A 24,089-nucleotide genomic window follows, 5' to 3' on the forward strand; every position below is an offset into this window, starting at 1 on the left:
CAGATATAAGTTGTCCAGTTCCAGTTCTGCTTATGTAGTTTACTGTAGTGTTACTTTCTGGTTCATGTTTGGTGCATATATGATTGCAGTTAGTACTCTATTTTTTTGTTTTATTGATACTTCAATTAATAATGTTCTTCCCTCTTTGTCTGCGTATACCTGTTTAGGTTTTTGCCAGTCCTTTATATATATACTGCAATTCCTCTTTTCTTTCTATCGGCCAGGGCCAGATGTAATTTCCCTAACTTTCGAGATTCCAAAATGCTACCATTTCCTTTTTTAATATGAACTTCCTGTAGACATGTGATGTCCATGTTTTGTTTTTGGAGCTTAGAAATTGTTTGTCTTCTTTTTATAGGTGAATTTGGTCCATTTATATTAACCGATATTGATTTCACTTGGCCAAGTATTCCATCACTCAGGCTGGGGGGTGAAATTTTACGCCCCTCAGACAGGGTTCGCAATTTGGGAGTCCTCCTGGACCCACAGCTGACTTTCGAACACCACTTGTCGGCTGTGACCAGGGGGGCATTTGCCCAGGTTCGCCTAGTGCACCAGTTGCGTCCCTACCTGAACCGGGAGGCCCTCACAACAGTCACTTGCGCCCTTGTGACCTCTAGACTGGACTACTGCAACGTGCTCTACATAGGGCAGCCCTTGAAGAGCATTCGGCGACTCCAGCTTGTCCAGAATGCAGCTGCGCGAGCGATCGTGGGTGCACCTCGGTTCACCCACGTAACACCTATCCTCCGCGAGCTGCACTGGCTGCCTATTGGTCTCCGGATACGCTTCAAGGCGCTAGTCGTCACTTATAAAGCCCTTCATGGTATTGGACCTGGGTACTTGAGAGACCGCCTGCTGCCAATTACCTCCCACAGACCCATTAGATCCCACAGGGTTGGCCTCCTCCGAATTCCATCCGCCGGCCTGTGTCGACTGGCGACTACCCGGAGGAGAGCCTTCTCTGTGGCTGCTCCGACCCTCTGGAAAACTCCCCGTGGAGATTCGAACCCTCGCCACCCTCCAGGCCTTCCGCAAAGCCCTTAAAACCTGGCTGTTCCGACAGGCCTGGGGCTAAAGAGTTTTTTGTCCCCCCTCGAATGGTATGACTGTTGTGTGTTTTAAATTATGTATTGTTTTGTGTCGTTTTTAATTTTTGTTTGGTATCCCCCTTCCCTGGTTTGAGTTGTGAGCTGCCCTGAGTCCCCCTCGGGGAAAAGGGCGGCATATAAATAAAATAAACATTCAACAAACATTCAACATTCAACACTTCTTCCTCCATCCTGTTACTTGTTTGTCGCCTTCGTTCCTCTACTTGGTTTTGTTTCAATTTGGTTTCTTGTCCTCACTCCTTCTCTTTCCTGGACTTCTGTATCGGTCTTCTTTCTCGCTTCTTGGCCTAGTTCTTTTTCCTCCGTCAGCTGCTCCTCTCGGTTGTGGGTTTCCAGCTCCTCTCTGCTGTCTGATTCTCCCTCTGTGTAGTGTTCATAGAATTCCTGGGCTTTCTCTACGGTGTCGTCAATCCTTATTTTCTTGTCTTGCCAGGATATTAACATGCCTTCCGGTATCAACCAGCAGGACATTATTTTGTATTTTATCAGTTGTGTAGAGAGGAATTGGTAATTCCTTCTTTGCTCTCTGTTCTCTGTTTAAGGGTTATGATTTATTTTTCCTTATGGACCAGCTGTTCGAGAGGACTGTTGTATGCTAATTCCAATTAAGCATCTAAGGAGAATGAACATACATCTTTAGTCCTCGACTTACGATCACCTTTGAGCCCCAATTTTCTGTCACTGAGTGGGAATGTTTTACCACCTTCCTTACCTCTGTCGTTAAGTGAATCGCTGCACTTGGGACGTCAGCCACACAGTTCTTGCCAGCAGATCATGTGACCCCGGGAAGCTGCAACCGTCATAAATAACGAGTCGGTTGCCGAGGGTCTGGCTTCGGATCCCTTGACCATGGGAATGCCGTGACGGTCGTTAAGTGCGACAGTCGATCCAAAGTCGGTTGTTTCACGGCTGAACGGTCACGAAACGAACCATCGTAAGTCAGGGACTAGAAGGAAGAAAAGGGATCCTGGCAGCTTTTGTGAGCGGATCCCAATTTTACATCCTTATCGTCGTTTCCGTTCTTGCTCAACCGGCTAATCATTGTCATCCGCATTGATCACCGAGAGAGTTTTATATACCCAATTAATTTATTTTGAGTTTTATACACCTAATTAATTTAGAGAGCCGAGGCGGCGCAGTGGTTAGGGTGCACTACTGCAGGCCACTTCAGCTGACTGTTATCTGCAGTTCAGCGGTTCTAATCTCACCGGCTCAGGGTTGACTCAGCCTTCCATCCTTCCGAGGTGGGTGAGATGAGGACCCAGACTGTGGTGGCGATATGCTGACTCTGTAAACCGCTTAGAGAGGGCTGAAAGCCCTATGAAGCGGTATATAAGTCTAACTGCTATTGCTATTGCTATTATTTCACAATCTCATGCGGAGGTGATTATAATTTTATGGCAGTTGAATAAAAATGAACAAAATGCATTTAATTCGCTTAAATCTCCTTTTTATTTTCCTCCCTATTTTTTTAACCTTGGGATTCTGCCTTTCGGACCGACAAGTCTGGAAAATAATTATAAATATAAATACAGATATGATTAAAACATCTATATTTTTCCATCACGTTTTCCTTCGTAACATTACAGAGAGTTCTCGAACTTAACAACAGTTCGTTTTGCGAGCGTTCGAAGCGATGAAAACAAAGGATTTGGGGATGGCTGTCTCGCTTAGCAGCAGGCTTGATGACAGTCGTAAGTCGAGGACTGCCTGAACAGGCAGTCCTCAACTTACAACAGTTCATTTAGTGACCATTCTGAGTGACGACGACAATGAAAATAGAGACTTAGGACTGTTTTTCACACTTAGCGACCATTGCAGCATCCCCGTGGTCACAGGATTAAATTTCAGATGCTCGCCCACTGTTTCATACTTATGACCACTGCTGTATTCCAAGGTCATGTGATCCCCTTTTGTGACAAGCCAAGTCAACAGGGGAGCCAGATTCACTTAACAACCAAGTTAGTAACTGAACAACTGCGGTGATTTGCTTAAGAACAGTGGGGAGAAAAAGTCATAAAAGGGGACAAAACTCAACATCTCACTTAATGGCAAAAAATTTGGGCTCAGTTGTTGTACGTTGAGGGCTACTTGCATTAACGAAGGATTCTGCTTCCCCGTCATTGTGGCTGTGTGTTGCTAAAGCACCGAGTCTCCTTTTCCTTCATAAAATTACAGATAGTCCTTGACTTACAATGGTTCACTTAGTGACCAAAGTCACAACGGCACTGAAAAAAGGGACTTTTTTCACACTTAACGACCATTGCAGTCACATGCTCCGAATTCAGATGCTCGGCACCTGGTTCATATTTATGACAGTTGCAGCCTCCTGAGGTCACGTGATCCGCTTTTGTGACCTTCCGGCCAGCAAAATCAACGGGGAATCCAGGTTCCCTTAAGGACCGTCTTACAACTTCCACGCCTAACGAGCGTGAAAAGAACAGTCGTAAAGTGGCACAAACTCCCTTAACCAACGTTTCACTCCCTGACATAAGTTTTGGGCTCACCTCTGGTTGTAACTTGAGGACTACCTCCACCGATCCTTTCTGCATCCTTGCTTTATTGGCACCGGTGTCCATCCAAGGTGATCTACTTGAGATCTTCCAGATCTTCTTGCTGTTCAGGGTGGATCTTCTGTCTTTCAGATGGAGCCCAAGAGGACAAGATGGAGACGGACGCAGACGCCCCACAGACAGAGAAAGTCAAGGTCTGGCACAATCGAATCCCCTGTTGTTGTGGTTGTTGTGATTGTTGTGATTGTTGTTGTGGTTAATGATTCTCCTTCCAGATTGAGTGTATTTGAATTAATAGAATTCATTGATACCTGAGCCTCGGGGGTTAAAGCGCTCTCTGAGCTGGGTGGTTCTCTTGCAGACTTTTCATGACCAACTAAGGAACATCATCAGGCTAGAAGGGAAGGGGGGGTTGTAGAAAGGAGGAGGAGGAGGGAATAAAGGAAGGAAAGGATGGAGGGACGGAGGTAGAGGAGGAAAAAGAAGAAGAAAAAGTCTGTGGGGCCCTTGGTGCTCTCTGATCTTGGCTTGAGAGACCGCCTGCTACCAATTACCTCCCAAAGACCCGTCAGATCTCACAGGGTCGGCCTCCTCCGGGTTCCGTCCACCAGCCAATGCCATCTGGCTACTACCCGGGGAAGGGCCTTCTCTGTTGCAGCTCCGGCCCTTTGGAATGAACTCCCCGCGGAGATTCGGACCCTCACCTCTCTCCAGGCCTTCCGGAAAGCCGTCAAAACCTGGCTGTGCTGGCAGGCCTGGGGTTGATGAGTTCCCCTCCCCTCTCGACTTGTATGTGTATTTTCATTATATGTATTGTGTTTGTATCCCCTTTCCCCTTTGGAGTTGTTCGCCGCCCTGAGTCCCTCCCGGAGAAGGGCGGCATACAAATAAATTAAATCTGAATCTGAAATCTTGCAAACATTTCACAACCCAACTAGGTAATGTCATCAGTGCTATAAGGCAGTGGGGATTGACTCCTCCTAGCACTGATGATGTTACCTAGTACTGTTGTGAAATGTCTGCAAGAAAACAACCAAGGTCACAGAGCACCAGGGACAAACATTCCAGACACACCCAAACTGTTAGTACTAATATTCTCAGGGAACCATATTGTTTTCTGCTTAAGTAACGCCCCCCCCGTTGTCTTCACACCGGCTGTTAAACAGAAGGAAGGATTAAATATTGTTTCCCTCCCTAAAAGGGGAACGAACGTCTTGCCTTTCGAAGTTCTGGGTGCTCCCATCACAAAAGTTTTTCAAGAAGAGATTAGGCAACCGTTTGTCTGAAACGGTCTGGGGGAATCTCCTGCTTGAGCAAGGGGTTGGACTAGATGACCTCCAAGGTCCCTTCCAACTCTGTTCTTATAAAGCCCCCTCTAGCCAGGTCTTAAAGGAGCCCTATCAGGATCTGAGAGCTTTTAAGTTTCTTTCTCTTCCCCCCCCCCACCCCCTTTCCGCTTAAAACTCGGCTGCTGTGTGACAACTTGTAGCCCTTTGATTCTCTTTTTTTCCTCTTTATTTTTTTTTAAATTTGAATTTAATCATCCCTTCTTTTTCTCTTCTAAACTGTCTTAGGTCGAGAGCAAAGGGGAGAACGAAATAGACGCAAACAAGCTAACAGAAGGAGATGAGGAGAGAATCGCTGAAAAGGAGCAAGATAGCGACGTGTCTCAAGATTCGAAACAAGGTAGAGGGGGGGGTGTTTGCGGTCTCTCTCACAGACACACACGCACAAACACACAAGAGGCCATGCAGGTCTTCTCTATTGTTTCCAGCGATGCCCCATAAATTTGGCCTGAGCAGACGTACTTCCCCCACCCCCCCACCCTCCCCTTAACATAGAATACAGCCGTAAATTTCCTGCCGTTTGTTTCACGAGCCTCACAGCGGCAGGCAGTAAATCTTGATTTGGAAACCTTGCATGCTTCACTTACAGACGCTTTTCATCTCCCGTCTGAAACGTTGAAGAGACCGGGGGGTGGGGGGGGGAATATTATTTTGTTTATGGCTAAGCCGCCAGTATGGCCCGGATCTGAAAAAAATGAATTGGGCAAAGCCAAGAAGATTTCGGGTGAAACCTTCCCTGCTCTGGATTGATGACCAGCCCTTCACGTACAACAGTTCGTTGAGTGACCAAAGTTGCAGCAGCACGTTTTAAAAAGGTGATTTCTGGTCAATGGCCACTTTAGCATCCTCGTGGCCCCGTGATCAAAATTCATACAGTTGGCAAGTGACTCACATTTACGACGGTTGCTGTGCCAACCATCCGACGAGCAAAGTTGATGGGGAAGCCATACCTGCTTAACAACGGCTGCTACTAAGTAGTTCGCTTGACGATGCTGGCAAGAAAAGTCGTAAAATGGGGAGGGAATGTCGCTGAGGGAAATAAAATTTGGGGCTCAGTTGGGGTCGTAGAAAGGAAGTGAGATACAGGCCGTCCTCGGCTTATGACCACAACTGAGCCCAAAATTTCCATTGCTGAGCAAAACAAATGAATTTTGCCTCAAAATTTTACGACCTTTCACTGCTACAGTTAGCAAATGAATCACTGCAGTTCAGCTAGTAACACAGTTGTTAAGTGAATCCTCCCTCCCCCCCCCCCACATTTAATCAGGAGGTCGCAAAAGAGGGTCACGTGACCAGGAGACACTGCAATGGTCGTAAGTACAGGCCAGTTGCCAAGTGCCCAAATTTTGATCACATGACCACGGGAACCTGCAACGGTCCTAAAGTTCCTTTTTTCAATGCCGTTCTAACTTCAAACGGCCACTAAATGAACTGTTGTAAGTCGAGGGCTACCTGTATAGAGAGGTTCGCTAGCGATCCACAGCAGAGCAGAGCTCTCTTGCTGGTCATACTGGGACGAGACAGGTTTTCTTCGGCCTAATCTTAAAATCCCAGACTGGGAAGTCCCAAGATAGTCGTGGGAATTGGGGGGGGGGTGACCTGAGGCTAACCGGGGTTCCTTTGTCCAGACGACAAGAACGCCGACGACAACAAGGAGAACTTCGACGTCGGCAAAGAGAAGGAAGTCGGTGGCGGGAAGCGGCGCTCTGAGCACGAACTCTCCGAAGGGAACGTCGCCACGGCTGCAGCTGCCGCCCTGGCTTCAGCCGCCACCAAAGCCAAGGTTTGTCCCGCGGAAAGGCCTCCGCAGCCTCTGCGTTTCCGCTGCTTTGTGCCGGGATTGTACTTGTGTCGTTGCTGTTGTTGTTGTTTTTTTTCGGTCCTCTTCCTGTTTCTTCACGCTTCCCAATGCTCCGTTTGTGCGCTTCGACTTTCAGCTGCGCGGAGGGGGAATCTGTGTGTGCGCTATTGTCGGCTGGCTGGCGGAACCCCCTCTGGAAAGTTTGGCAGCTGCTCCGTGAGGCCTTGATGGGCTCATTTCTTTCGGGAGCCAGTGCGCGCGCGCGTGTGTGTGTGTGTGTGTGTGTGTGTGTGGGGAGGCTAACGCATTCCAGCTCCAATTAACTGGGAAGGGGGTGTGTGGTGGGTCTGAAAAGAGCCCATTGTGTAGCCCCTGCGAGAAATGGGAGGAGAAACTTCCTTCTTTTTTTTCCCCTTGGGTTGAATGCGTGCCGACGATTCTTCCTTTTCCTGCCATTTCTGAGCTCATGAGCAGAAGATCCCTTCCGCCAAGGATATCCATGCTCCTTTCTCCCTCGGGCTCTGCTCCTAGCAATGGCGCTGATGGTTGCTGATGTCCCGGAGGATCATTTCACACCAGAAGTCCACAACACATTTTCCTTTCTTCGGCACACACAAATATAAGCAAAGCCAGAAGTGAAGAATACACTCACGTGAAGCGCTTTTATCAAAGCGCCACTGACTGTGTCCGAGATAAATTTCCTTCGGTTATTTGCATTGCTGGCAAAACAGCTTCCAAGAACTGGCTTTCCCATACAGTAATCCTCGTCTTACGACCACAGTTGAGCCCCACATTTCCCTTCCTAAGCAAGACGGCTGTTAAGTGAATTTTGTCCCATTTTACCAACTTTGTTGCCCCGGTTGTTAAGTGAATCACAAGCGCATTTTAGTCACACGGTTGTTGCATGATTCTTGAATTCCTGAATCATGTAATAGTCATGCAACTAACCTAGAAAGCACAGTGATTCACTGAACAACCGGCGCAGGACAGTTGATGAAATGGGACACAATTCACTTAACAACGGTTCCCCTTTGTGCCCTTCCGCTTGTCAGAAGGGCCGCCAAAGGGAAACCACATGACATCCAGGACGCTGCAAGCATCATAAATACGAGTGAGGTACCAAGCATTTGAATTTTGATCACCTGATCCCAGGGATGCTGCAGCCAGTAAATATTTATTGCCATTATGGTTTTTTTATCAAACACTGTCTAGGAAAAACATTACATACTGAATAGTCTAATATAAATACAACATTTGCATAATTAAATATTATCAAATATGATATAGCAATGGGCGTCTTTCAAATAGCTCTGAGTTCTTTGTAAGCTATCGAGAATTCTACTCCTGTACAAAAACACTTTTTTTTCTTAGAGATGGAGATTTTACATCCTTCACTACTAATATTCTGTGGCAATACATAGCAACATCTAAATGTGGAAAGCGTCAGAAGTCCCTTTTTTCGGGGCCATTCCAACTGCGGTCACAAAGTGAATGGTCATAAATCGAGGATAATGCAGATAAGAGGTTAAAATGGACAAAATGTGTCCACTGCGCTCTGGAGGCAAAACGTTGCTGAAGAGAGAGCAATAGATGCCCTAAGGCAGACGTGTCCAAACTTGGGAACTTTTAAGACTTGTGGACTTCAACACCCAGAATTCCCCAGCCAGCTGACTGAGGAATTCTGGGAGTTGAAGTCCACAAGTCTTAAAAGTTCCCAAGTTTGGACACGTCTGCCTTAAGGCGAAGTCTTAACCATCCATCTCCTATTTGCTTTTTTCTGAAAACGAGCTAATCCTCGACTTACAACCATAACTCGGCCCAACATTTCTGTTGCTAAGCGAGACATTTTTTTTAAATGAATTTTTGTCCCTGTTTATGACCTTTCTTTCCACAGTGGTTAAGTGAATCACTGCAGTTGCTACGTTAGCAACACAGCTGTCAAATAAATCTGGCTCCTCCCCCAATTGACTTTGCTTGTCAGAAGGTCATCAAAGGGGATCTCGTGATCCCCTGGGACACTCACTGCAACGGTCATAGATACAAGACAGTTGCCAAGGGTCCGGATTTTGATCACCTTGACCCCAGGGGTGCTGCAACAGTCGTAAGTTTGAATAACGGCCATAATTCACTTTTTTCAGTGCCGTTTCTAACTTTGAACGGTCAGTAAGCCAACTGTTGTAAGTGGAGGGCTTCCCGTGCTAATTCCTCCTGCACGCTTTGCTTCTGTATCTGAGAATCCAATCCAGGTTTCATCCAATTAAACCCCCATAAACCCGTCACTCCAGCTCCGCGTCCTTCCTAATCTCACCCTGGGTGGGGAAAAGGCCCAGCCTTCCCCAGACATCGCTCGCCTTTCAAAATCCCGTTTTCGGAATCGTTCGAATAAATGAAATAATTTCCCCCTTTTGGAAATCTCGTACGTCCCTTTGTGGTCGCAAGCATCGTCTCAAAGCCGCTAATAAGAGTTTTGAGATTTAGTTATTAAGCCGCTTTGAGATTACTTCATCTTAGTGACAAGGAAGGATGTAACGGGGCCTTCGTTTATCCCACAGAAGAAGAAGAAGAGGAGGAAAAATATATCTCAGCCTTAAATGGTTGCCAGGCAGATCCCCCAGCTGTGCCGTTGGTCCTCTCAAAATTCAGGCACCGCACGGCAATCACAGGGTCATCTACCTCTCGTTGAAAGCAAATTCCGCGAGAATTGCAGAAACCTGACAGAGATGCTTATCAGATAATGCAAAATAATAATAATACATAACTATTTTAAATAACTGAGGGATAAAATACCTATCCAGAGCTACAAAAAAAAACCCCACATTGCTGGTTTGGCCTCCGAGTAAACTGGGTTCTGTTCTTCCTTAGCATCTGGCTGCCGTGGAGGAACGGAAGATCAAATCTCTGGTGGCCCTCCTGGTGGAAACCCAGATGAAGAAACTGGAGATCAAACTTCGTCATTTTGAAGAGCTGGAAACCATCATGGACCGAGAGAAGGAAGCGGTAAGATTAAAACTCAGTTCTGTTCACCTGCTGTCTGCCAGCTCAAAGTTTCTCCAGATTTACTTCCTCTACTGTTGATTCACTTATCTCTCGCCTTATCGGTTTTATAAATAACTCTGGGCGGTAAATAGTTTAGTTTAGTTTATTAGTTTTGTATGCCGCCCACTCCCGAAGGACTCCGGGCGGCTTACAATAAAAAAGGGAAGGGGGATAAATAAGACAATACAAAATTTAAAATACAACAACATTCACAATTAAAGTGGGGCTGGATATTTCAACAGCCCCAGGCCTGCCGGAACAGCCAGGACTTAGTAGCTTTACAGAAGGCCAGGAGGGGAGTAAGGCTCCGGATCTCAACGGGGAGGTCGTTCCAGAGGGCCGGAGCTGCAACAGAGAAGGCCCTCCCCCCCGGGGGATAAATGTCCCCGATACACAGGGACGCCTCGATTTACGACCACAATTGAGCCCCAAATTTGTGTTGCTAAACGAGACAGTGGCCTAGTGGGGTCTGTCCCATTTCAAGACTGTTTTTGCTGCAGTTGTTAGTAATACAGTTGTGTAGTGAATCTTTGCTTCCCTTCGAAAGGTCGCAAAAGGAAATCACTTGACCCTGAGACACTGCCACCGTCATAAATACAAGCCAATCGACAGTCCTCTGAATATTAGTCATGAGATCGTGGAGGTTTTGCAACGGACGTTAAGTGTGAGAAATGAGTGGTGGTGTGGCCCAGAGGTGTGGACCTCTCAACTCAGAATCAGGAGGCTGTGAATTTGATCCTAGGTAGAGGCACCTTGAGATTATGTCTGATGAATATAAATCCGCATTGGCAACAGGAAGGGCATCCGGCCAACCCACACTCAGCTTCATTCAGTTGCCCAGACTCCACCCCACAAAGGATTGTGGGATCGTTAAAATGAGATGATTATTAAGTGTGAGAAACGGTCCTTTTCTCAGAGCCCTTGTAACTTCAAATGGTCGCTAAACGAGCAGTTGTAAGTCGAGGGCTGCCGATTTTTCTCCCAGCTTTCTTTATTTTATTGACTTCAACGCACAATGATTGATTGCTGTGAATTCATTTGTTCATTTGTCGGTTTATTTTCCCTTGCGTTTATGGTTGCGAGTTTCCTCAGGGAATTCCTTTGATCCCCCCAAAATAATAAGCCCTATAGGAAAAAAAAAAAGATTAGACTTCTTGCCCCAAATTGCCCCCATTTCTAAGGTGGCCACTGACTTTCTCCCAGCCCACTGATTTGACTCTTCCGTTGTAATGAATCTGTCACTAAAAGGTTCCTTACTGCTCCTTTGGCCGCCTCAGCAATCAGCTTCTGCACACGTCTTCCCCTTCTCCGCAACAGCGGCACTGTTGGTGGTCCAAGGTTAGGGCCCCACCCACCCACCCTCTCCTTAGCCACCCCCAAAATAGGGTACCCCAAGAGAGGCTCCCCCAGGGTTGAGCCCAATCTGCCAAGGCAGGCAGGTGGTACTTCATTGCGTGACTTGCAATAAATAGAGACCTGTTTTCCACCCCTAAAATGGGTGGGGGAGGGAACGCTGGTCCCCTGCTGGAGAAATTGGGAAGACCCTCCTCCAGATGGAGGGCGCTACCCAGATGCCAAAGACAGGTGCACACATGCAGCTCCAATTAAAGTGATTGATTGCCAAAAAAGCCTTTACACAGGAATCTTTCACCTAAAGGGATGGATGGCTACAAAGCCTACCCGGGGGCAGCCGGGGGTGTGGGGTGTGTGGTGTCTTCTCAGCTAACAGTTGGTACCTGCTGCTGCTCTTGTTTCCCCGAAAATAAGACCCAGTCATTTATTCATACATAGCAATAGCAGTTAGACTTATCTACCGCTTCATAGGGCTTTCAGCCCTCTCTAAGCGGTTTACAGAGTCAGCATATTGCCCCCAACAACAATCCGGGTCCTCATTTTACCCACCTCGGAAGGATGGAAGGCTGAGTCGACCTTGAGCCGGTGAGATTAGAACTGCAGTCAGCTGAAGTAGCCTGCAGTGCTGCACTCTAACCACTGCGCCACCTCGGCTCTAATACATACATATCCCCAGCAAAAAAGGCACCAGGTCTTATTTTCAGGGGGGGGTCTTCCACTGACTCACCTTGCGGCGGCGGCACCAACAGCCCTACCCAGCACAGCCGGCCCACTTCTTGTGCGTCGCCCCCCAGCCTCCATTTCACTGTCGGAGACCTTCTGGAAAGCCCCCTGCAGCTGACAACGGAGCCTCTGGGGCCTTTCCAGGAGGCCTCTGGGGGCGAAACCCGGCCAGGTGACATGGTGCACATCAATCCAGAGCCCGTTTCTTAGCTGCAGAGATTTCTCCTGAAGGCTTTTGACAACGGAAGACGTTCAAGTGGGCGGCAGAAGTGGGCCGGCAAGGCAAGGCAGATGTCGGGGTGGGCGAGGCCTGGTAAGTGGAGCAGCTACACACAAACACACACGCACAGAGAGCTTCATTTTTACCTGTGTGCCTTGCCCCACCCCCTGGAGTGCGCGAGCTCTTCATTAGGGTTTATTTTGGGGGGGGTAGGGCTTACATTGGGCTCATGTGTAAAGATGAACCTGGGACTTTTGGAGGAGGTCGTATTTTTGGCAAAATGCAGTAGCAGAAGTTAAGATATGAGTCAACAGAATTCAAGGGAGGCTGGAAGTAGGTAGATTGCTTGTGACCACGTAAAAATTCTAGGCTGCTGCCTCTTTTCACGCCACCTCCAGAGTCTGCGAAACCTGCTACGGACGCCGGCTTTCCGCCATTCACGTGCTTCTTCTTTTCCCATTTGGGGCCGGCAAAGGAAGCTGCCCCAAGGCCACGTCCTGGACCCTCCATGTGGTCCTTTCCTCTGGGCATCCCGGAGTCCATTCATGCGTCCCTCTGGGCACCCCGCGATCAACATCCCGAGTCTGTCAGGTTACCTCCCGGTTGGGAAACGGAGTCCTTCTGGGCAGCCCTCAGTAAATCCGTGGAGTCCCTCACGGTCAGTCTCTGCAGCCATCTCATGGCCGGTCCATGAAGTCTTTCCTGGCACTGAATGGCCGATCCATGAAGTGTCCCCGGGCAGCCCACCATCAACCCGTGGAGTCCCTCCGGATACCCCACACCCTATTCAATCAGCCTTCTCGCCTCGGCATCTGACCCCCAAATTTACTTCTCCCCCTTTCCAGACCCCTCCTCGGAAAGTTTAATCATTGTTCTCTTCCTGGTCCTTGATTCCCGGGGGGGGGGGGGGGGGATTGTAGCCCCTCCTTTTTCCCCTGAAGGCAAAACACTTAAAATGGGGCATCTCCCCCCCTCCCCCCACCCCCACGTTGGAGCACATGAAGCCCAGCATGTTTTTTTGCTCTTTATCCACTGGGTTTTCCTGATTTCCTTCCCCAGAATAGCTTTTGTGTGGCGGCTGTGTTTCCCACCCACCCACCCCCCAGTCTCCCCCCCCCCTCCCCTGCTCTCTGCTGATTGGCAGATAAGGAAAGACGGTTGCTAGGGGCAAAGGCAGCTTCTCCATTGATTCTCTCTCTTCTCTCTCCCCCCCCCCCTCAAGAAAATTACTCTCTTGCAGCAAGCAGCTGTTCTCGCCCCTCAGCCTAGGAATGCATGGATTCTCGGGGATGAAGGGGGGGGTGGGAACCCCTCAATTTTCCTGGCAAAATAAACCTTTCCGGTTGCAAAAATAAAATGTTGGTTTTTGTTCTTCTTGGTGGTTCAAACCGGCCTCCCAATTTTTATACATAATAGGTTCAGTGTAACACTTTCAGCCCAGAGAGATCTAAGTCAGCCTTGTGTGTAAAAATCTCACAAAAGAGGTGTCAGGCTGCATTACTGCAGAGCCGACAGCCACCATGGGTGAGTTGCTTTTCATTCCCTCCCCCCCCCCCCCCCCAGGCACCTCCCTCGTTCACGCGTGCGTGCAAACAACACACCCCGCTATAGGATAGGAGGTGTGAACAGGATTCCCTCAAGGACCGTCCACTTGAATTGGAAGCTGACAGGTGGAGAAATTCCATTGGTCGTTCGGTCGTTTTTTTGGGGAGTTTTTAAACCGAGGCGTGACCGGAATTTAGGAAGCCTTTGCAAACCCTCCCTGTTTCCTTTACGATTAAGAGAGAAAGTTGGGAGGATCCCAAGGGATCATTGATGCCTCTTCGGTGGGTCCCTTTGCCAGGCACAAATATTAATTATGTGGGGTGTTTTTAAAAAAATAAATAAATTGTGGCTCGATTTGGTCTAGTGTTACTTTAGAAACCAGGAGCCTTTGAGTTCTAGTCCTGCCTTAGGCATCAAAGCTGCCCGGTGACTTTGGGCCAATATCCAGAAGACGGTGAGTTCTAATCCCGCTTTAGGCATGAAAGCCAGTTGGCTGACCTTGGGCCGGTAGTCCTTCCCTCTCAGCCCACCTCGCAGAGTTGTTGTTGGGGAAGGAGGATTTTTATTTATGTCCATCCCTTTGGATTTACTACGAAATAATGAAAAAAAATATATTAAAAATATCAAATAAAGAAGTATTCAAACTTTGACCTAGTGTTTTCGTTCGAGCTTTCCCTTTAAAGAAAATCGAATTGTGTTATTTTTGGAGAAGGCGGCCCGTCTTCTCAACCCGACCCGGTTCCCACAGCCCAGGAAGATGGTGCCTGGCGTTGCTCACATACACACACGCACACACACACAAACACCCATCATCCTCCACGCGTTTGAAACCCATCCCCCCCTGACCTCCATCTGGCCTTCAGAATCTCTCAGCTCTGGATACAGAGGTTACATACCCGTAGTCCTCAATTTACAACGTTTCCCTGAGTGACCATTTGAACTTACGGTGGCCCTGCAAAAAGTAACCTAAGACCAATTTTTACGCAACCACCATAGCATTCCCCAAAATACAGGTAGTCCTTGACTTACGACGGTCCATATAGCGACCGTTTGGAGTTACGATGGCGCCAGAGAAACATACTTGTGGCCATTTTTCACTCATACGACCATTGCAGCATTCCCCCCAGGTTTACATGATCAAAATTCAGACTTTTGGCAACCGGTTCATATTTATGACGATGGCAATATCCTGTGGTCACGTGGCCTCCTTTTTTCATGGCCGTGAATTTGAAGCAATGGCCGGGAGAGACTTATGAGCTGGGGGGGGGAAACATGCTGTGGTTGTTTTTATGGTGGGCTTTGAACCACTGATTGGTTTATGACACCGATCGGTTTATGACTTTTGATCAGCATATGATTTTCTTTCCCTACATCTCAAATTTTTTTCCCCTTAGCTGGAGCAGCAAAGACAGCAGCTGCTCACCGAGCGTCAAAACTTCCACATGGAGCAGCTGAAATACGCCGAACTCCGAGCCCGGCAACAATTAGAACAGCAGCAGCAACAACAGCAGCAACAACAGAGCCAGAACGCACAACAATCGCACCAGCACACCAGTGGTCCAGGCATGAATCCTCTGGGGACAGCCTTGTCATCTCACCAGCAGCCTCCCCCTTATCCCATGATGCTTCACCAGATGCCCCCACCTCACCCTCCTCAACCAGGTTAGTGACGTCCGTCGGCGTTGATCATCGAAGTGCGGGTTTTGAAAAGGAGAGAGAGAGAGAGAGAGTCGTTCTGGGGTGGCACAGATTCTGACAAGAAGACAAGGAAGCCAAGATTATTAAGTGCTGGAGACATAACCTGTAAATAACAGGTAGTCCTCGCCTTGTGACCAACATTGGTGGCTAAGTGAGGCAGTGGTTGGGTGGATTTGCGCCTGGTTTGGCACCCTTCATTCTCGTGGTGACTGAGTTGCTATAGTTGTGTAGTGCGTCATGCGAATTTGGATCATGTGACTGGGGAATGAAGCAACGGTCATAAGTACGAGGATGGTGAAGTCCTTTGTGCTCTCTGAGCTTGCAGACATTTCGTGACCCAACCATGTGACATCATTACTACTAGGAGGAGTGTGAGGTCTTCCATGCTCTCTGAGCTTGATCATTTTCTTCTGGAGGTTTCGTGACCCAGCTAGGTAACATCATCAGTAATAGAAGAAAGGGGGATTAGTCTCTATTTATGTACAATTTCTTGCCCAGACAGTGTCCTTGGGAATGTGTGTGTGTGGGGGGTGTCCCTTGGTTGTTCCTTGATTAGAAGAGGATTGTTTTCTCCTTGATTATTTGTCTGGGGTTAATCCCTGCTTCTCTGAGAATTGGTAACTGGAGGGATGTGTTAGTTTTTTTGTTTCCTTTGTGAATTGTGTGTAAATATGGCTTTTCTCTGGGTGTCCATAATGGGAGATGAATCAATCCTGGTAGCATCATTTCCCCCTACAGCAATACTACTTATAGGGGGGTTCCTGGCCCTCTGAGCTTGGTGGTTTCCTTGAAGACGTTTCATGACCCAACTAGGTAACATCACCAGTGCATAACAACCCACGGTGTTGTGTTTGAAGCACAACAGGAACGGTGGACTGCAGTTGGCGCTTGGGAAGCCGAGTCTGCCAACCTTCCTCCTCTTCCTCCACCGTTTTGTTAGAGCCACCAGGGCTTCCGGCTCCTCCCTGAAGGCTTTTGCTCCAAAAAGCTTCTTGAAACCTTCTTTTTAACACGCCCGGATGTGTGAAAATGGGCTTTTCAAACTCAGAAAGCAAGAAAAGATTCCCTCTGCAGTGGAAACAGGTTTTCAATCCAGGGCAGGATTAGCCGTTTCGGAGGGGTCATTGCGGAGTGAAGGTTTCCAACCCTTGGAGGCACTGCCACTCTTTGGAGATGGGAAGATGAGGCTTCTCTACCTGTTGGTTTGGAGGGAAAGGCAGGGAGGGAGGGAGGGAAGGAAGGAAGGAAGGGATAGGAAGAAGGAAGGAAGGAAGGCGGAAATGAAGGGAGGGATGGAGGGAGATAGGAAAAAGTAAGGCAGAAATGAAGGGAGGGAAGAAGGAAGGAGATAGGAAAAGGGAGGAAGACAAAAGGAAGCAAGGAAAGGAGAGAGGAAGGGAAGGAAGGAGATATATAGGGAAAGATTAATGGAAGGAAAAATGAAGGCAGGAACTATTAGGAAGGATGTTAGGAAGGAAGTGTGGGTGGAAGGAAGGAGATATGGGGCAGGGAGGAAGGAAGGAAGGACAGATGGATGGATGGATGGATGGAGATAGAGGGAGGAAGGAAGGAGATACAGGAAGGATGAATGGAAGGAAAAAAGAAAGAAGGCTGGAGATGTATGAGGGATGGAAGTGTGGATGGATGGCTGGATGGATGGATGGAAGGAGATACGTATACGAAGGAAGAAAAGTAAAGGAGATAGAGGGAAGGAGATATGGATGGATGCATGGCCTGGAAGAAAGGAATGAAGCAGGTATGGGGGATGGATGGAAGGGAGGAAGGAAAGAGATATATGAGGCGAGGAAGGGAAGGAAGGTGGGAGATGGGGAGGAAGGAAGAAGCCAACCAAAGGCATCTCCGCCAACCGCCTCCTGTCTAATGAACCATGCCATTCTCCCCCCCCCCCCCCAAACAGCTGCCGTTTGTACTCGGCTGTGCATTTGTGTGTGTGTGTGTGTTTTCCTTTCAGCATCCCTTCCTGTATGTAGGTCACGCTTCCCTGTTTATTCTGCTCCAGCCGTTCTGTCTTCTCCCCCCCTCATCCGCCCATCCTCTCCTCTTTCTCCTCCACCGAACGTCCTTCTCTCTCCCTTTTTGTTTTTTTCCCCCTCTCCCCTCATTACACCCACCCCTCCCTCGCTTGCCTTTAACCCGTCATCGCATCTCAGCTACTGCGGGGAAATCCTGGTTAGCGGAAGCCATTTTCTGCTCCCCCCCCCACCCCCCGCCTCTACCCTGTGATGGAGAGTTTTTGCACGTCCCAAAAAATTCTTTTTCCTCTGCTTTTCATTTCCCCCAGAGATACACAGGCATGTACATATATATATAAGAGGCAGAAAAGGGCTTTTAAAAAGCATTTTAATGTTGTGTGCCGTTTCTTGCAAAAGTAGACCAGTAGCAGGGGGGGGGGGGGGGATAAGATTTTTTTTTCCCTCCTTGCTGATGGCTTAAAAGCATATTTCAAAAGGCAGCTTAAATGTAGGCAGTCCTCAGCTTAACCACCGCAATGGAGCGGCCACATTTCTGCTGCCAAGGGAGACATTTCTTCAAGGAAATGGAATTTCTTGCCCCCGTCATTAAGTGAATCCCTGCAGTTGTTAAGTCGGTAACATGGTTCTGAAGCCAATCTGGCTTCCCTGTTCCATTTGTCAGAAGGTCACAAAACGGGGATCGCACACACGCACACACCGGGACACTACAAGCGTTGTAAATATGAGTCAGTTGCCAAGCTTCCGAATGTTCTTCATATGACCGACAGTTCTAAGTTTGAAAACTGGTCCTAAGTGCTGTTTTAACTTTGAACGGTCACTAAATGGACCATTGTAAGTCAAGGACTATCGGGGGGAAGGGGCAGGATTTTTCTCAGCCTCCGCAATGCGGAGACGGGTGGACTTCAACTCCAGAATTCCCCAACCAGGATACTTTAAAAGAGGACTTAAATTCCCAGAATCCCCCAGCTGGCATCTTTTAAGAGGGGAAGACTCCAGCTCCCAGAATCCCCCAGCTGCATGTTGAGAAGCACTGATCTTCCCCTCTCTCTCTCCTCCTCTCCCTTTCCTTTCTCCTCCCTCCTTTCTCCTCTCTTTCCCTCTCCCTCCATCTCCTCTCCCCCTTTCTCTTTCTCTCCTTTCCTCCCAAATCTGGTAGTTTGCCCAAGAGCCCAGTGCTTTAGTTGGCAAGGCTGTGGATGAATGCTTGGACGGACGGATGGAGAGATGGACGAAGATGCCAAAGGATTGGGAATGGGGAGATGGGTGGAAAGGGAGGGAGAGATGGAAGAGTGGGGAATGGATGGATGGAGAGATGGATGGAGGAAGAGGAGGAGGAAGAAATGAACAGAGAGGAGGGATGATGGGAGATGTGAACAGAGAGGGGTTCCAGGGGTTCAAAGATGGCCTCCAAGGGCCCCCTCCCCTCACACCCACCTTCACTGCTGTAAGAGCCAAGGTGGCGCAGTGGTTAAATGCAGCACTGCAGGCTACTGCTAGATCAGCAGTTCAGGCGGTTCAAATCTCACCGGCTCAGGGTTGACTCAGCCTTCCATCCTTCCGAGGTGGGTAAAATGAGGACCCAGATTGTTGTTGGGGGCAATATGCTGACTCTCTGTAAACCGCTTAGAGAGGCCTGAAAGCCCTATGAAGCGGTATATAAGTCTAACTGCTATTGCTATTGTTATTCCTCCCCCACAGGTCCCATCCTCGGACAGGGCTCCATGATGCCCGGACAGCCCCTGCCAGGCCGTATCATGCCCACCGGGACCACCAACGCCCCTTCGGGCCACCAGCACCAAACATCCCTCCCTCGGGCACAGGGAACATCGTCGGCCCCCGGGGGCAGCTGGCCTCTCCAAACGGCTTGTGTGAGTCTCCCGATTGGACCCGTCTCTCCTTCCTCCAGGACTCCAGAGGGCTCCTTCCATTTTATTTATTAAATTTACAGCCGGTCCTCCACTTACAACCACACTGAGCTCGACATTCCAGTTGCTAAGCAACACCTTTGTTCAGTGAGTTTCACCCCCCGCGACACTTTTCTTGCCGCGGTTGTGAAGTGAATCATTGTGGTTTGGCTTCCCCATTGACTTTGCCAATCAGAAGGTCTCCAGAAGGGGATCATGTGACCCCCGGGACACCGCGACCGTTATCAATATTTGTCTTGCTTAGCAACGGAAACGTTAGTCTCGGTTATGCGTTGCAAGTCAAAGACAAATAACATTCCGGGCAAACAGTTGTCTAATTTTTTTCAGCCCCATTGCTCTCCGTGTCCTTCCAATAATAGCCCTGGGCTTTGAACTGAAGCCAGCCTCTTAACAAACCTTCCATCCGGTGGCAAGGAGTTCCCCTGGCTTCCTCACGCACCCTTCCCAAACCGCCAACTCCGTTTTGACGGAATTCAGCAAATGAAATTTCTGAATAAATAAATAAGTTCGACCTTTTTGCGTATTACCAACCGCCCGATGGCCATGGGTCACCCTTCCTTAATGAACCTTCTGGGCCACCCATCTGTGGCTGGAGGCCCTTCAACGATGGGTCCTCCTGAAAACGGCTCCCCGTTTTTAGGGCCAAGCCTTCACGTTGACAACGTTCAGAGGTGGCTTCCAACCCGTCTCCTACCAGGTGTAAGTGCAGAATTTAAGCCGGGCCAGACGTCGCATCTTCTCTGGAGCTTCTGAAGAACCCAACTTGAAGATCATACCTCTCTCTCCAGATGACCACCTTAATTCTCTCTTTGGTGTCTCTTCTCAGATCCTCAGCCGCCACCGCCGCCTCCTCCTCCTCCAGCCGACGGGGCAACGCCGCCACCCACAGGACCCATCCCGGCCTCCACAGCACCCTGAACGCATCCTCAACCAGGACCTTCTCAAGCTCTGGAAGATGCAGCCAACACCATCGTTCCTCCATGTTCTGCTCCTCTTTCTCCCAGCTTGTCTTCCCACCCCAATGTGTCGTCCAACTCACAGCACCCATAGTTTCGGGATGGGGGTGGCAGTTGTAACCCTTTGGGTGGGACTTCTGACCCACAGCTGGTTCATCTTGGTACTTCAATCTCCTGGCCATCAAGGGCTTCCATCATCATCAAAAGAATTGGAAGGGATCCACTGAGATTTTTTTTTGGGGGGGGGGGAAATGAGTCAGTGGTCCAGGCTGAGAACCAAGATGGACCAGCTCGGTTCCGTGAATTTGGGGGGGGGGGGTTGTTCCTCATATCTTGAGAGTTCAAGGTGACAATTTTTCTGGAGATGTCTCCATCTCTTCCAGGTGGGCATGGTTCTCAGAATGTCATTGTTCCACAACTTCTCCTTGAACCTGGAGGAGACACACTCCATTTTCCCCTTCCAGCCCCTTCCCCCACCTTTCTGTGGCTCCTCCCTTCTGCAGCCCACCCACCCAACTGCTACCATCGCCCTCCACCACCATCATCATCAGTTCTCAAAACTACCTCTTAGAAAACAGCTGCACTGGGGGGGGGGCAAGCCAGCAAGCCAGGACCCCCTTTGGGGTCCTGAAAGCCCCTCCCATCTTTCATAGGCACACACACACCCAACCATACTGTATCCCAAAAACCCCTGCTTAACTTTGCCCGCCTCTCTTCGACCCACCCTTTAGAAATGGGGAGTGGGCTACTGGCTTGATGAGGCCCCGGATACTCACAGCCGCGCCTGGTTTTCTCCAGCCTTAACAGGTGCCTCGCCAGAAAAAGTGGGGGGACTGTCCGGGATGCCGAGGCCAGCCATGCCACCCTCCCCACAAACACAAACCCTCCCTTTTGACACCCGAAATTTCCAGAAGTTTTTTCAAACCAAGCTTTTCCCGCAAAATGATGCACCCTTTCTAACTGCATTTTGGGGGCGGGGGACGTATGGGGCCCCCAAATCTGCTTCACCACACTCCCCACTGCCAGTTGTGAAGAATACAACGGTTATGTAGGGTAACAATGGTGGATGTCGCAACCTCTTATTTGGGGAAGATCTTGTCCCCTTCTCAATACCCCCCCCCTGGAAAAGAGCTCCCTTTCTCTTCCCATCCCATGTGTGGCCCCCACCCTTCCTTACCTCCGGAGCACCCTAGGATTTGTGATTCTCAACATGGGTCCTTTTTGTAGCGAGATCTCCTTTGGATTGTAAAAGATTTGTGAAAATGGAGAATTTTACTCTCCCTCTTCTCTCTTTCTCTCTTTCCTTTTTTTTTAAGCTCAATTAGTGACCGGATCCTGCCGCGTATGTGTGTGTGATGAATCAATAACACAACGGTGTTTCGGTACGCATGAGAAATGGGAGATGTTTGGGGGGGTGGGGGGGTTAAGCTCCAATTTGGGGGTGGGGGTGGGGACACATCAGTTCTTACAGCACAAATTTCTAAATTTTTGTGACACTGAAATAAAGTGGGGTTTTTTTTTTAAAACAACTCTGCCTGTGTTTGGTCTTTTTGTTGGTTACGCAAGGCATTCCTCGACTTAACGACGGAGCCTTAATGACTAATCGAGAGATTTATTTTATGACCTTTCTCACCACAGTTGTTAAGTAAATCACTGCAATTTATGTTGTAAAACCTGGTCGTTAAGTGAATCTGGTTTCCTGCCTGTTCAGATGGTCGCAAAAGGGGAATCACGTGACCCTGGGACACTTTGACTGTGATAAATATGAGCCCCGTTGCCAAGCCTCTAAATGTCGATCAGGTGATCAAGGGGATGGTGGAACAGTCGTAAGAGTGGGAAAAAAATGATACCATTGTGACTTCGAACGGTCACTGAGCGAACTGTTTTAAGTCGAGGACTGCCCTGTAATGCTCTTGGCCTCTGCTCAGCGTCCCTCAGTGCTCTGACAACCACATCTGAAGATCTGCACAAAATCAGAGAAACACACAAAAAACACACACAAAAAACACACACAACCCTTTCCTGGCCTGTTGCCTGCCAAGCAGAGTCTCCGTATCGGACAAAGAAACTAGGAAATTGAGTTTATTTTTACTTATTAATTGAATGGATTTATAGAACTGTCCAACTCACACACAGATATTGTGTATGATATTAGAATCCACCTTTTAACATATTTCCTGTTTTGGCATTTTTTAAAAAAAATCTAGTTTTTTAACACATGCGCGTACACAATTTTCTCTCTGCATTTAAAACATACAGCAAAAATCCAGAGTTTTAACTCGCGCGCAGTTTCCTCTTTTTTACATTAAAATAAAAAGTCACAAAATTACATATAAAACGGACAATGTTCCTTTTTTTTTGCATGACAAACCCAAGCAATTCAGTTTAAACACACATTTTTAAAAAATGTGTTTTAACACACAGTAATTTCCTTTTCTGCATTAAAATTTAAAAAAAATCAGTTTAAAACAGCTTTCATCTTTTTGCATTAGAAAAAAAGTAACACGTATGGTTTCATCTTTTTGTATTTAAAAAAAAAATAACCCCACAAAAGATCCACAGTTTTGAAACACACAATTTTTGTCTCTGCACACACACACACAAAATTCCACAAACTGAAAACACAAATAAGATTTTCTCTTTTTTTTTGTTAAATAACTCATCTCCCACTGAGCTGGTGTCCAGGTTTTCTCCCATCTTCCTTTTCGTCTTCTCAATGCCGTCACACTACAACTCCCAGCACCCTTAGCCAGGAGGACTGTTGGCCGCATCGCTGGAGATGCTGCAGGTGCATGCTCTAGATGTGTGTGTGTGTGTGTGTGTGTGTGCGTGTTCAAGGTGATTTGTGTTTGTGTGTGTGTGCAACAGACTGACGCAAAACGGGCCTGTGCTTGCAACGCACCTAGTGGGAAGCCTGGTTTGCTTTTTCAGCTAAGCCAAACGTAACCAGCATTTGATGAAGATCATCCTAAAATGATCCTGGATTCCTCCCGATTAGTGGCAGACTTGTCTCCACAATTGATCCCTTCTTCTCGGCCTAATTAAAGATGGGATTCCCGTCTTATCTCCCAGGCTGATCTGAACCCAGATCTGCTTTGCATCACCCAACTTCTTGATCCCAGGTGATCACCTGAAAACCTGGCTAAGAAATGAAATCTGCCCCCCCCCAAGACCCTGAAAGTCAAGGGCTCCCCCCAAACAAGGAACCCCCCCCATGACTGGCCCCCATCTCCTCTGGAGTTGCTCTAAGAAATTGGGGCGCCCATGGATTGGGGCTCCCATGGAGCTCCAGGCTAACCCAGCCACAGGAATAGAGATCCCTTGATTCACAACGGACAGGATCGATGGGGAAAGGAAGGCTCCAGTGGGCCTTATAGCAATCCTCAAGTGGCAAGTTTCTACGAGGGGGCGCGGATTGGAAAGGCTGAGGCAGCCCAGCATCATGGTCTTTGGAGTTGCCTTCTGATTCATCCCCTCTTCTTCCCTTTGGTGACGGACTCTGCCATGGCCCAACCTCATTTGCGGATTGCAGTACAATTTTAACCACAGGGACTGCAACTCCCAGAATTCCCCATGGCAGCTAGGGAACTCTGGGAGTTATAGTCCCTCTTAAAGCATAGCTGGCTGTGGGAGTTGGAGTCCTCCCCTCTTAAAGCATAGCTGGCTGGGGAATTCTGGAGAGTGGAAGCCCACCCCTCTTAAAGCATCCTGGATGGGGGATTCTGGGAGTGGAAGTCCTCCCCTCTTAAAGGATCCTGGATGGGGGATTCTGGGAGTGGAAGTCCTCCCCTCTTAAAGCATCCTGGATGGGGGATTCTGGGAGTGGAAGTCCTCCCCTCTTAAAGCATGCTGGCTGGGTGATTCTGG

General features: G+C 48.4%; 1 protein-coding gene across 1 annotated transcript in view; it reads left to right on the plus strand.

The window, feature by feature from the left end:
* Positions 1 to 21,492, plus strand: part of SMARCC1 (SWI/SNF related BAF chromatin remodeling complex subunit C1) — a 71,385-nt gene extending 49,893 nt beyond the window's left edge. The window contains 8 exon segments of the mRNA XM_087712359.1: positions 3,758 to 3,819; positions 5,200 to 5,311; positions 6,600 to 6,754; positions 9,635 to 9,769; positions 15,044 to 15,311; positions 19,040 to 19,117; positions 19,120 to 19,209; positions 20,093 to 21,492. Of these exon segments, the coding sequence (XP_087568485.1) occupies positions 3,758 to 3,819; positions 5,200 to 5,311; positions 6,600 to 6,754; positions 9,635 to 9,769; positions 15,044 to 15,311; positions 19,040 to 19,117; positions 19,120 to 19,209; positions 20,093 to 20,184 (992 nt within the window). The 3' untranslated portion in view covers positions 20,185 to 21,492.
* Positions 21,493 to 24,089: the final 2,597 nt, after the last annotated feature.

Source organism: Thamnophis sirtalis, unplaced genomic scaffold (assembly GCF_051295495.1).
Source record: "Thamnophis sirtalis isolate CommonGarterSnake01/CBP01778 unplaced genomic scaffold, rThaSir2_p1.2 scaffold_4, whole genome shotgun sequence".
Lineage (NCBI taxonomy): Eukaryota > Metazoa > Chordata > Lepidosauria > Squamata > Natricidae > Thamnophis > Thamnophis sirtalis.